We start from the raw sequence: 12135 nt of genomic DNA on the forward strand, positions 1-12135 counted from the left end.
TTTGTCTATCAGAATTAACCTAAGAAAGACGAATGGGGTTTGGCTGGTCCATCGTATAGATCGTTGTTTAATAAATCGAGTAATGACAAATTAGAAGTAATGGAACTTTTCGACTTTTCCTAATATGAACCTATTGGATTGCTTATATAATCATTCAGCAAATTAGCCTCATTGAATTAGAGTTGATTGGAGGAAGAGGGACACAGGTTTTTTTTTTTATTTTTTTACAAAAGGCATTGGTCAACGCAGAAAAAAAAAAAGAAACAGTATTATTTTACGTGTAACTTTTTATTTAAAATGTTCTGTAAAATATTCTTTTATTAGGCAATGAAATAGTGTTTCGCATTATTTACATATTGACGTTTAAACGATATCCACAAAAAACAAACGATTGCAATACTGGGTTGTTCTTCTGCAGAGACAGCGAATAAATTTATACAATAAAAAAAAAATCATAGACGTAATTCTAATGTAGAAAACCCACGTTATAATTGGCTTGCTTATTTTGTTGAACAATTTTGTTCTTTTTTTACGAAGAAACTTACTTTCATAATTTCTGCTTTTAAAAGGTATACGGTCCCCTAAAATGGAAAAAAATTCATTTTCAAGCAAAGCGCGAAAACTACTGAATATTTTGAGCTCAAATTTTGGATTCCCACATAAAAGCTCATCTAGATTGTTTTTCTATTAAAATTTAATATGGTTTCAGATCATTTTTTTTTTTAAATTATATCATAATTCATAAAAAATCTAAATTTACATTTTACTTGTTGTAAATGATGTTTTTAGTATTGGGCCGATTCATATTTTAATATAAAAAAACAATCTTTGCCGTTCCTAATCTAGTTTATGTGTTATGTGTAAAAATATCAAAGTACGTTTTAACATTACGAGAGGGATTTTTCAAAAATCGATTCTGAAGTAACGGCTGGATCAAACTTAACAAAATTTTGTATCCAAAGCTAAAAATGGATGCTGATTACAAATATATGATAAAAAAAGGGCGGTTCCTATTGAAAATTTTGAAGTTGATGCTCGTTTTAATATGAAGACGACCCCTTAACAACAATTTATTAACATCATTATGTAGCACACATTATTCCTGAAAAAATAACACCTTACACGTGTCTCTAGTGTAAATAGTCTGCGAATACGAACGAGTGTTTCGTTTTTTTTTCTATAACTGCACAATATATTAGATGGCCTGTAGATGGCACAAACATCGAAAACTGAAAATGGCTTTCATGAAAAAAAAAAAAAAAAAAGACTCCCAGAGGCGCCCTTAGAAGGTTTTTGAGGGCCAACCACCTGAACATTTATTTTACTAAGTCAATTCTAGTATGACAGTTTATATCCATACATGGACTATAATGACCAATTTTTCAACTCTCCCCCGCCCCCTTCCGAAGTTAAATTTAGGCTTCGCTAGTTCCCAGTGCAAAGTTGAAAATCCTTTATATGTTTTCAGAGCCCCGAACGTTGCAAACCTAGAAGTGTATTAACGTTGCGAAAAAAACTTATAAAGATAAGAATCGAAATACAAAAAATAATTTTGGTTAAATATGAAGTCGTTTTTTATTTGAGGCAGTTAGAAGCAAAGGGATGTAAAGTGGCAATATTAAAAATTTGGAGATATCCAGTACAAATGGTAAATGAACCTCTCCTCTGTTTTGGGGCAAGATATAATACTAGCAGCCCTGGTAGTTGCTGCTATACAGCATGATTTAGAAAAACCGTTCAGTGAAAACCTACCTTTAAGACCTTATCTTTAAACGCGTTTTACTCAAAGTTTGAAAAGGTCCACTTACATCGCTTTGCTCATCATTGCCTCATTTATGAACTTTCTTCATCAGTGCAGTATTTCATTTTAAAAAAAGCTGTAGTTTTATTGTCTATTTTATGTTCAACTTGCATTATAGTAAAATTTTGACACCTTTGTTAACAAACTGTTTTTTTTTTTATTTTATAGATCCCTGTTCGGAAAATCCCTGCAAAAATGATGGAATTTGCAAGATTGTTGGCAGTACGTTTAGATGTACGTGTAAAACACCTTACTTTGGACTAAGATGTGAAAGGGGTAAGCATGTTATTTCTTATTTCCAAATCTTTCAAATCATGTAGGGTCAGTTGAGGTAAAAATAAACATGGGCTTAATGGAAACAAACTTTATCTTGGCAATTTTCGGAACTACACTCGGAACTACACTTCGGAACTATGCAAAGTTGGCGACAAAACTTGGCGACCAAAAGACTGGCGATATATCGCCAAGTGTCCGACAAATTTTAACACCACTTGAGTTTACATCGAACAATGATTTTCCCCCAAAAAGGGGCAAAAGACCTCTTTAGAAACACCCGAATGTAATCAAAAGGGGAGGTGCACAACTAGACCCCACTAGGGGTCTACGTACCAAATTTCAACTTTCTAGGACATGCAGTTCTTGAGTTATGCTACATACATACGCACATACGCACGTACGCACATACGCACATACGCACGTACGCACATACGCACATTAACACGTACGCACATACGCACATTAGCACGTACGCACATACGCACATTCGCACGTACGCACAGACGCACACACATACGTACATGCAAACGTCACAAGAAAACTCGTTGAAATTAACTTGGTTATCGTCAAAATGGATATTCAGCGTGTCTATACGTTCTTAGGCACTTATCCAAGTGTGGTCGAGTCGAAAAGAAAACTCAATATTCATTCGGGGGTGAGTAAAATGGAAATTAAGGTTGATTTTTGAGTGAAAATTTTTTTGCAAATACAATACTTTCTTTTTTGTAAAAGGAAGTAAAAACTTCGAAACGTTCCTGGTGAATAATGGGCAGGTAAAGTGCCTAATTTCTGCCAATAACATATCTGAAAAAAAAAAAAAAAGGAAAATTGCCTGCTAAAAGCACCATCCTGAAATTAACCAGGAGTCCTTCTGAAACACAGAAAACCTTTTCAATCAAAGCCAGTCATGTTTCCGGACAACCTCAAGAATCTTCATTGAAAATTAATGTATGTACTGTCTGACCACGGATTGTACGGAAAGAGAAACATCCGTTTTACAGCCGGAAATGGACAAATCTATTATTTTTAGCGATGTCAGCTTTTGCAGAAGCAGAGTCTCATTCAAGTAAACGGAATACACGCATCAAATTTTGACTTTCCCCCCTCATATCGATTCGTCTCATCTGGATGTTAGAAAATTCCATACAATCCGTGATTGGACAGTACGTAGCAATAGCTGGCACCTTCTTGAATTATTATGAAAGTTCCTACAGCAAATATGGCCGAAGCTGAAATTGCAATATCTTCATAGCTACAATATCAGACGGAGGCAGCATTTCGTCCTTGATTGGGGTCTGGTCAACCTACACTGTAAAAGCGATTCAGAAACGTTCCTGGAAAATAATAGGCAGCTGATGTGGCCAATTTCAGCCAGTAACATATCTTACAAAAACCAGGAACGTTTTCCGATAAAAGTCAGTAACCTTTCTGAAATATTAAGAAATCTCCCCTGTTAAAGCCAGTCGTGAACCTTCTAGAGTAATTATATAGATTTAATTTATTTGATTAGAACCTTCCTGATTTACCAAGAAAGCTCCAGAGAGATTAGAGCATCCACGGCCAAGCTACGCGAAAATTGCAAGCAAGAAACAAGCATATTCCTTGCCTGCAATTCCTGCCTCGCAAAGCTGTAGCTATCCAGTAGCTTATTTGCACTGTACACATAGGAAGCTTAGTCAATCCGGAAGGGCCATGAACAATCTAAACCCAGATACACTTAATAAACACGTTCCGTCAATATTTAAACTGGTAACAAAAAATATTTTTCACACCAGTGCAAGGTCTGCATTCGTGCATCTTTTAGGAATTCAGGAAACTTTTTTGCGAAAATACTTGACTTTTGGGGGAAATAGATGAAAACCTCTGAAATCACGAAACGTTCCACGGAAATAACCAGTAACGTTTCGGATTTTTTTACAGTGTAGAGCCGCTATACAAATAGGACGACGCAAGAGCTTAAGTTTAGATATTTTGGATCGAATTTTTCATTGTTGCGGAGATAGGGTTACTAGAGCAAAGCTTCGAGTTTTGCCAAGAAGGCAAAAAATCCTTATATATTATTTCTGTAGCCTGTTTTTGGTTTCTACGACAGATTTTCCTCAATTCTTGATCGATTTCTTTGATTTACGCCTTATTTTAAAGCTTATGGTGCTGGCTACTGACGAAAAATAGACCCACGGTCTAAAAATTGTTTTTTTCAGCCGAAAAACCTGTTTTAAAGAACCAGACTGAGTTTTTCGGTGAAACTTATAACTTTAATTTGCGCTATGACCGACAGAGCTGAATAGCTTGATCCGCAGAGCGTAATCTTCGTAACCAGGAGAATGCGTGCTCGGGCCCACGTCCGGACAATCTGCATCAAAAAAGTAGAAAAATATCGCGCATTACATAAACACTTAATCAAGTGCATAACAACTATGAAGGAATAGGATAAATGAGAAGGAAACGCTCCTTGCTGATATGAAAATTCGAAGTGACTTTGTGTTAAATTACTTCTGAAATGTACGTTTTTTTTTTTTTTTTTAAAGCTTTGGCTCTGGTAAGAAAATTAAAGCATAATTTAAGCGAAAATATAAGTAACAGGTTAAGATTTCAGACTACAATAGAATTGTTTTTTGTTCAGAAAAAAAGTAATAAATCGTATATTGAAATATATATTCTTCTAATGAGTTTTTGACTCTTTGTACAAATAAAAAAATTACTATCTCAATTTGAAGGGTAAAATATATATTTTTTCTTATTTTTGTCAAAAAAACAAATAGCTTATCAAATTTTTATTACATTCGAAAAGCTACTCTTGAAAAAGAGCATAGTTCAATTTATTTTGTATTTTAACCGTGCTGTTAACTGATGAACACGTGCTGCCATCTAAATCATAACGGTTCAAGCAGCCTGCGGTAACAAATTGTAAAAATTTTCAAGAATAAAAAAATGTTTCTTCAATATCTTATCTTAAATATTATTCCCTTCTCATTTTAAAACTTATCAGGCTGGCTAATGAAGAAAAATAGACTTACGGTCGAAAAATCAAGTTTTCGAAAACGCCCCTTGCTGTTTCAAAACCTTGATGCTGCCTGTAGTTCTTATGCATTTTTTAAAAGCAAAGTTCTAATGCAGTTTTCCATTTTTTACCTAGCTTTCGGCAAAAACAAAAAACAAAAAAAAAATAGCCTGTGTGTGTGTTAATATTTTAATAAAGCTTAAAAGCACTGGGCTTAGTTGTTCGGTTAAATTGATAAGTTTTTTTCGGTAGAGCGTTCGGCTATAAACTATCTGAACTTTGGGCAAGTTTGGGCTGTCCGATATAATATCAAATTTATATTAGTATTACGCATTACATGTACTCATAACATACAAACGTAATAAAATAAATGCAGTGGGAATGCTACTTGGCGTTTCGACTCCTTTATGCAGGCTACAGTTATCATTCGGATAAGTTGACTGTTAACCGAAGGGTGTTCTTCCTTTTTTTTAAGCTTTGACTACATCCAGATCACTCAGCATAATGTAAGCATAAAAAAGTACTAGATTTATCTAAAGGAAATCCTTTTTGTACAGAAAAACATTTTCATTGTATGCTGAAATGTAGATGTTTCTAATAGCAGTGTTCGACCTTTTGTACAAATGAAAAAATACTACGCAAAATTAAAACTACGAGTTTCACCCAGTAAACCTTTAATTTTTTATTCGCGCGAATACGATATAAAGCATTAAAATCATTATCAACTTCATTAGCAAGAAATCATTTTCTGCTCCTCTGCTTTCTGCTGAAAAAAAAAATACATTTTGTCTACGTTTGAAAAATTACACTAAAAAAACGGACTCAGTTCAACTGGTTTTGGTTTTGAATTTTAATTGTTCGATTAAAAGAGAAACATGTGCGGGCATTTAAGCCGTAACGGTTAAAGCAACCTTCTATGTGAAATAGTTCAATGCTCAAAGATAAAAACACTTATTTTCAATCTAATTTATTACTTCTCTAGAATGTTCGTTATAATCGCTACGTGAGGTCTTCGTCATTCTTTAATCAAATTCCATGCTTTGCGAATAATTTTAAATCGTATCATGCTGGTTAATGACAAAACATAGAAGCATGATCTTTTTATTATCATTATTATTATTTTTTTTGGCAGAAAGCTTTTTTGCTATTTTTTACTACGCATTCCTTCAATGAATAGCTTTCTAAAAGGAAGGCGCAATTGCTAGGTTTGTTGAGGTGTCGGGCTGTTAATCAGAATGGCGCCAAATCGAATCCGTGCGAATAAATATCTCTTTAATGTTTCTGTTTTTCCCGTCAGATGCTCACATGGGCAGGACTGTATTTGCCACAACCTGTTTTTTTACATGCACAATTATTGCTTTTTCACGAGTCACTACTCAGCCACACTTTTAATGATATTTATGTTTGAATTGAAAATATGTAGGACCAAAAGGGGAGCTATGATCAAATTATCACAACGTTGTATTTAACGAGGTTTTGTTACTGATGTCTTTAAATTACATGCCTTCTCTTCTGCACTTACTTTTTTTTCGGTTCTTCTTCATAATGTTCTTCCTTTGAAATTCTTAAAGCGTGAAATACTTTATGAAATGATTCGAAGCACAGTGCGGAGTTCCGCACGGATCGACTAGTGATATTTTATTTAACAAACAATTCATCTTGCCGCTAATAATGTCTCTCAGTGAAAAATCACCAAACGCGATGACTTACCAGAAAAGACTACCACTCAAAAACGAGCTCCGATCCAAAATGGCTGATCTTAAGCTGATACGTCGACTCATTTATATATATAAGGTCCTTGGTGGAAACAATAAAAAATATACCTAATATATTTTTACTCTGGTAGCTATAAATGTTTTCCAGCGCAGTATAGAATCGACTTTCATGGAACTTGCTGCGATTCAGAAATCTTTTTATTAAAAAATTTTTTTCAAAAAAACTTGTTTTTCACAGGAAAACAGTGCAGACACGGGAAATCCCGAAACGTTACCGATAAATAATCAGTGGCGTTTCAGTTTTTTTTACTGCAGCAATGGTCCTTGCAAGAAAAGTGGGAGCTATGTATGCGAGTAATCAAAGGTCTTGATCGTGTGAATTCCCTCTTAAGTAAAAATTAAATTTCTGGTTAGCAGTATGGTGCCTTAATTATATTCTAAATTCTATTTGAAGTAAATGAGAGGACATTCCAAATTTTCTTAAATTCTGTTTCTTTTATTTTATTTTTATTTAGTGAATCTTGAACACAGTTCTTCGCCTTTTATATGTATTTTTGATTTTTACTATTATTTCAGATATCTGTTACAATAATCCATGCAAAAATGGAGGGATATGCAAAGCCGGTGAATATGGATACAAGTGTTATTGTTCGCCACCTTTTACAGGAAAATATTGCGAAAAAGGTAATTACAATAAGAGTTAATTGTTTTTAATTTGAGTATTATAGTACTTCTTCTTCTTCAAGGTTAGGCATATAGCCTGTTCCGGCTTCTTGGTCGCCCCACCGTTTCCTGGGCCTACCACGGTCTCGTTTGCCCCTTGGTCTGTAATAAAAGGCAGCTCTTGGAAGTCTCCCTCGTGCCATACGTCGAACATGGTTTTTCCAATCGTTGCGATATTCCGTGATTTTTTCATTTAGGCTGAATATCTGTAATTCCCTTCGAATGGATTCGTTCCTTATTTTGTCTAGGATAGTGCAGTTCTTCAGTGATCGCGAATACTTCATCTCTCCTACTAGTTTCTTGACTGTACAAAGTCCATGCACTGTTAAAAATTCAGGAAGATTTTCTGGTAATTGTTACTGTAAAATTGCATCGCCGACGCATCGCTGATTTTTACGGTAATTTATACCGGAGAAATAAGCGATCCCAGCGCCAACTGGTTGCTGTGGCCTACCGAGGAAACCGTAAAATGTTACAGTAACATTTGATTTTTACGGTAACAGTTACTGGCAACATGGATGCCAGTAACAATTACCGTAAATTTTCCGGAAAATTTTTAACAGTGTGTTTCAGAGCCGTACAGTAAGGTTGGCACCGCCATAACCTTATAGAACTTCAGTTGTGTGTCCTTTCTCGTTTTTAACTTTAGGATTCTTGCAAGGGTTCCGCATAGGTGTTGAAACCTATGTAGTTTGTTTTGGACATCATTGTCGTGGTCAAAGGTGATGTCACATCCTAAGTAGTTGAAGTGCTTCACCTGTTCATTAATTCTATTATCAATAACAATTTTACTTCTAATTGGCTCTTTACCCCTAAATGCCATTGTTTTAGTTTTCGAGATTGAGATCTTCATATTATATTCTTGGCATATCTTGTGGAGTATATTATAGTACTAGCATCATCTAAAATTTTCCACATCTAATATAATTGCAATTTTGCAAGAGTTCTTTCTTTCGTTCTTTTTTTTTTTAAACAAATAGTGCAAAACTGTTTCAATAAATAAATCAATAAATTAGTGATTTTTTTCGAGCATAATCTTTGCGACATCATCTCTTGTAGGTCCTTGTTCTGGAAACCCTTGCAAAAACGGCGGGATCTGTAAAGTAGAGGGAGATTCCCACAGTTGTTTCTGCCGATCCCCTTATTCCGGAAAGTCATGCGAAATAAGTAAGTGCATTTGATAACAAAATGCTGTCTCTCTTGAATTTGTTTTCATTTAAATCTTTACTAATAATAAAGCTGAGAGTGTCTGTATGTCTAGATATTTGGATGTCCCCAAATCAACAGAATGCAGTGTTGCCAGATAGGGGGAAATTTCCCCATTTTGGGGAAATCTGGTGCTCTCTGGGGAAATTTTGGAGAAATGGGTTTTGAGGAGAATTCTTAGGGGAAAAATTTTTTTGGGGGGAAAAGATAGGGGAAAAAACCTCGGTAAAAAAGATTGTTTTTCTGTATTTAAATTCGCGTTAAGAAGTAGTAGTTATATAATTTGTATCAAACAGCGTTGGTTTAGCTTTGCTCAACTTTATGGAATTCCCTTAAAGGTGCACACCCCCATGCTACGAACTAATTCTTTGTCAAATTTCATGGAAATCGGCCGAACGGTATAGACGCTATGCGCGTCACAGAGATCCTGACAGAGAGACATCCAGACAGAGAGACTTTCAGCTTTATTATTAGAAAGAAAGATAAAGATAAAGAAGCCAAAAAAAAAAAAAAGCGAAAATGGGAAGAAAAAAAAAGTTGGGGAATTTTAGAAGAAAATTTGGCTATTTGGGGAGAAAAAAAAATTTCAAAAGACAAAAATATTAGAGGAAGTCGATTCGTTTTATGAAAATATTAGTGGAAAAATAATTTTTGAATTTGAGGAATTTTGATAGAAAACATCGCTTTTAGGGGAAAAGTTGGAAGAGAATTGGGGAAATCTGGATTTTCAAACAAATCTAAGAAGGTTCTTTTGCTTTTATATATGAGTTTAGTAAGACCCCATTTTTGGAGCATGCTGTGCAGTTTTGGTCGCCTTATCTGAGGAAAAATATTTGCGTATTGGAAAGGGTTCAAAGAAGGGTAACTAGATTAGTAAGGGGACTTTCAGATTTAGATTATGATACCAGACTTAATGGGCCTAATATGTATAGCCTGGAGCAAAGGAGGCTCAGAGGGGACATGATCCAATTGCTTAAATTTATCAAAATGAATGATGTTAATGGATTAAATTTTTGCACCAAAAGCAGGACAAGGGGTCATTGTTTTAAGTTATTTAAATCTCTGGCTAACCTGTAAGTAAGAAAAAACTACTACTTTAGTAGGGTTGTGGGAACTTGGGAACTGTTTACCGGAAGAGGTGGTAATGCAAGGGCGTGGATTGCTTTTAGAGGGATATTTTATCTTCATTGGGGACTACAAAATTGACTAGGGCCAGCCTAGCTGAGCCAAGAGCCTGTTGCTGGTCGTCACATTTGTATTTGTATTGGTATGTTAAGAGCATAAGGCCCCTATAATGGAGGAGCTATTTTGGAGCAAACTTGATCCACACTGTAAAAACGATTCAGAAACGTTCCTGGAAAATAATGGGCAGCTGATGTGCCCAATTACTATCAGTAACATATCTTGCAAAAACCAGGAACGTTTTCCGCTATTATTCAGTAACCTTCCTGAAATTATCTCGGACATCTTCCCGTTTGAAGCCAGTTGTGTCTCTGGAACTGTAGAGTAAACTTTAGAAGGTATAAATAATTGCTTGGCCCCTTCCTGATTTATTAAGAAAGTTCCATAAGCAGTATTGCAAACATGGCCAAATCTAAACCAGAATTGCAAGCAGATGTCGAAAATTTTTTCACCCCTGCAACTCTTGCAAAGCAGCGTAGTCCACACTTATTCGCTCCCTTTGGGAGCTTTATCAGCATGGACGAGCGTAAGTACACGAAAGCCGATTCACTTTATAAATACGCAAAGTTAAGCTTTAAACTGGGAGCTAAAAACATTTTTTACACCAGTGGGAAGTGTGCATTCGTGCAACTTGTAGCAATTCAGGAAACTTTTTGACAATAATACTTGATTTTTCCAAGAAGTGAATAAAAACCATTGAAATCCCGACACGTTACACGGAAATACTCAGTAACGTTTCGGAATTTTTTTACAGTGCAGTACTTCGCAGCGATAGCATTGCTGCTGATGTTGACATTCATTTAGCATATGTTAAATTCGGTCAAATGGGTGGTTATTCGGCTGTTAATTGTGCAAACAGCACCACAAAAAAGGGTTTCAACTCTTTAGATTTCCAGCAGATGCAGAAAGAAAAACTAAGTGGATAATTAATAGCCGACGAGAGTTTGGCAGCATAGAAATGGACGTCGCTTGTGTGAGGTTAAAATCGATTTAAATCTCATGATTTTACTATCATTACGTTATAAATGCTCGGTAATTTGCTAACATGTTGCAGTGTTCTGCGGAATGTCTTTTATTCTGCCCCTCGAAGATCGCCCCTCGAAGCGATTTTTCAAAAAAAACGATTTTGTTATTTTTATATTCCACTTTTAAGACCATTTTACTGAGCAAATTATCATGACATGGACGAGTAAATTATCATAACATGGATGAGTAAATTATCATAACATGGACCAGTAAATTATCATAACGTGGACGAGCAAATTAGCATAGCGACGTGGATGCACTTCACATTGTACTTGTTACAATTTTGGCCATGTTTTTCCATAAATAAAGTAAACAATTATCGAATTCCTGCTGTTAAATGTTTTTTTCATAAGTTTTGCAGAATTTCACATACATTCATCGTTAATCGGTCAACCAAAATTTCTCACATATCCCATTGTTGTGAAAATGAGAGGGTGATGCAATTTTTTTTTTTACCAGCACTGTATGTGCGGTGTATTATAGCAAAATTCAGTCGCTAAAACATAAGGAGAATGCACTCTGTCTTGACCATGTGATAGAAAAGTCGTAACTCCGAGTAAGTGTTACTCGGAATAGTTATGATAGGATACGTTGGTGTATTTTTGTACACAGTTTAAAAACTTTTAAAGAAGAAAAAAAAAATAGCATCATTTTCGTTTTTAATTGTAGCGATGTTACTTTCAGTTGATTTTATTTCTAAAAGTGTATTACTAAATTTATTTCTAAGAAGGGGTCATTAAGTTTTTACAGCTAATTGTATTATATTTTACAAATAAATGCTACCCGTTTAGTTTTTATTGATTTTTCAAATATACCGTTCATTTTGGCGATCATACAGACTGTGTTTCCTTTTATACCTTTTTAAAATACTTGCAGTGCCATCTATTGAGGATCATCGCAACTAATGTTGAAAGCTTTTCTGTCTGAAAATTTACTGTTGCCACAAGCATAATGCAACAAACGGTAAATTTTTATCGCTGCCCATTTAGTTTTTACTGATTTTTCAATTTTATCAGTTATTTTTGGAACACCTTGTATTTCTGGAGTTACCTACTCAAATCAATTAAGTCAGGGGTTCTCAAACTGACTGTCGCGGCACACTAGGGTGCCGCAAGAATTATCGAGGAGTGCCGCCACACTGTAAAAAAATTCCGAAACGTTACTGGTTATTTCCGTGGAACCTTTCGGGATTCCAGAGGTTTTCA

The 12135-nt window shown here is 35.1% G+C and overlaps 1 protein-coding gene across 1 annotated transcript in view; it reads left to right on the forward strand.

The window, feature by feature from the left end:
- LOC129228718 (adhesive plaque matrix protein 2-like) overlaps positions 1–12135 on the forward strand; it is a gene marked incomplete at its 3' end in the record, with an annotated part of 63754 nt that overhangs the window by 5741 nt on the left and 45878 nt on the right. The window contains exons 3-5 of the mRNA XM_054863403.1: positions 1970–2077; positions 7370–7477; positions 8576–8683. Coding sequence (XP_054719378.1) covers positions 1970–2077; positions 7370–7477; positions 8576–8683 — 324 coding nt within the window. The remainder of the gene's footprint in view (positions 1–1969; positions 2078–7369; positions 7478–8575; positions 8684–12135) is intronic.

This window comes from Uloborus diversus, chromosome 8 (assembly GCF_026930045.1).
Source record: "Uloborus diversus isolate 005 chromosome 8, Udiv.v.3.1, whole genome shotgun sequence".
In the NCBI taxonomy this organism is placed as follows: Eukaryota; Metazoa; Arthropoda; class Arachnida; order Araneae; family Uloboridae; genus Uloborus; species Uloborus diversus.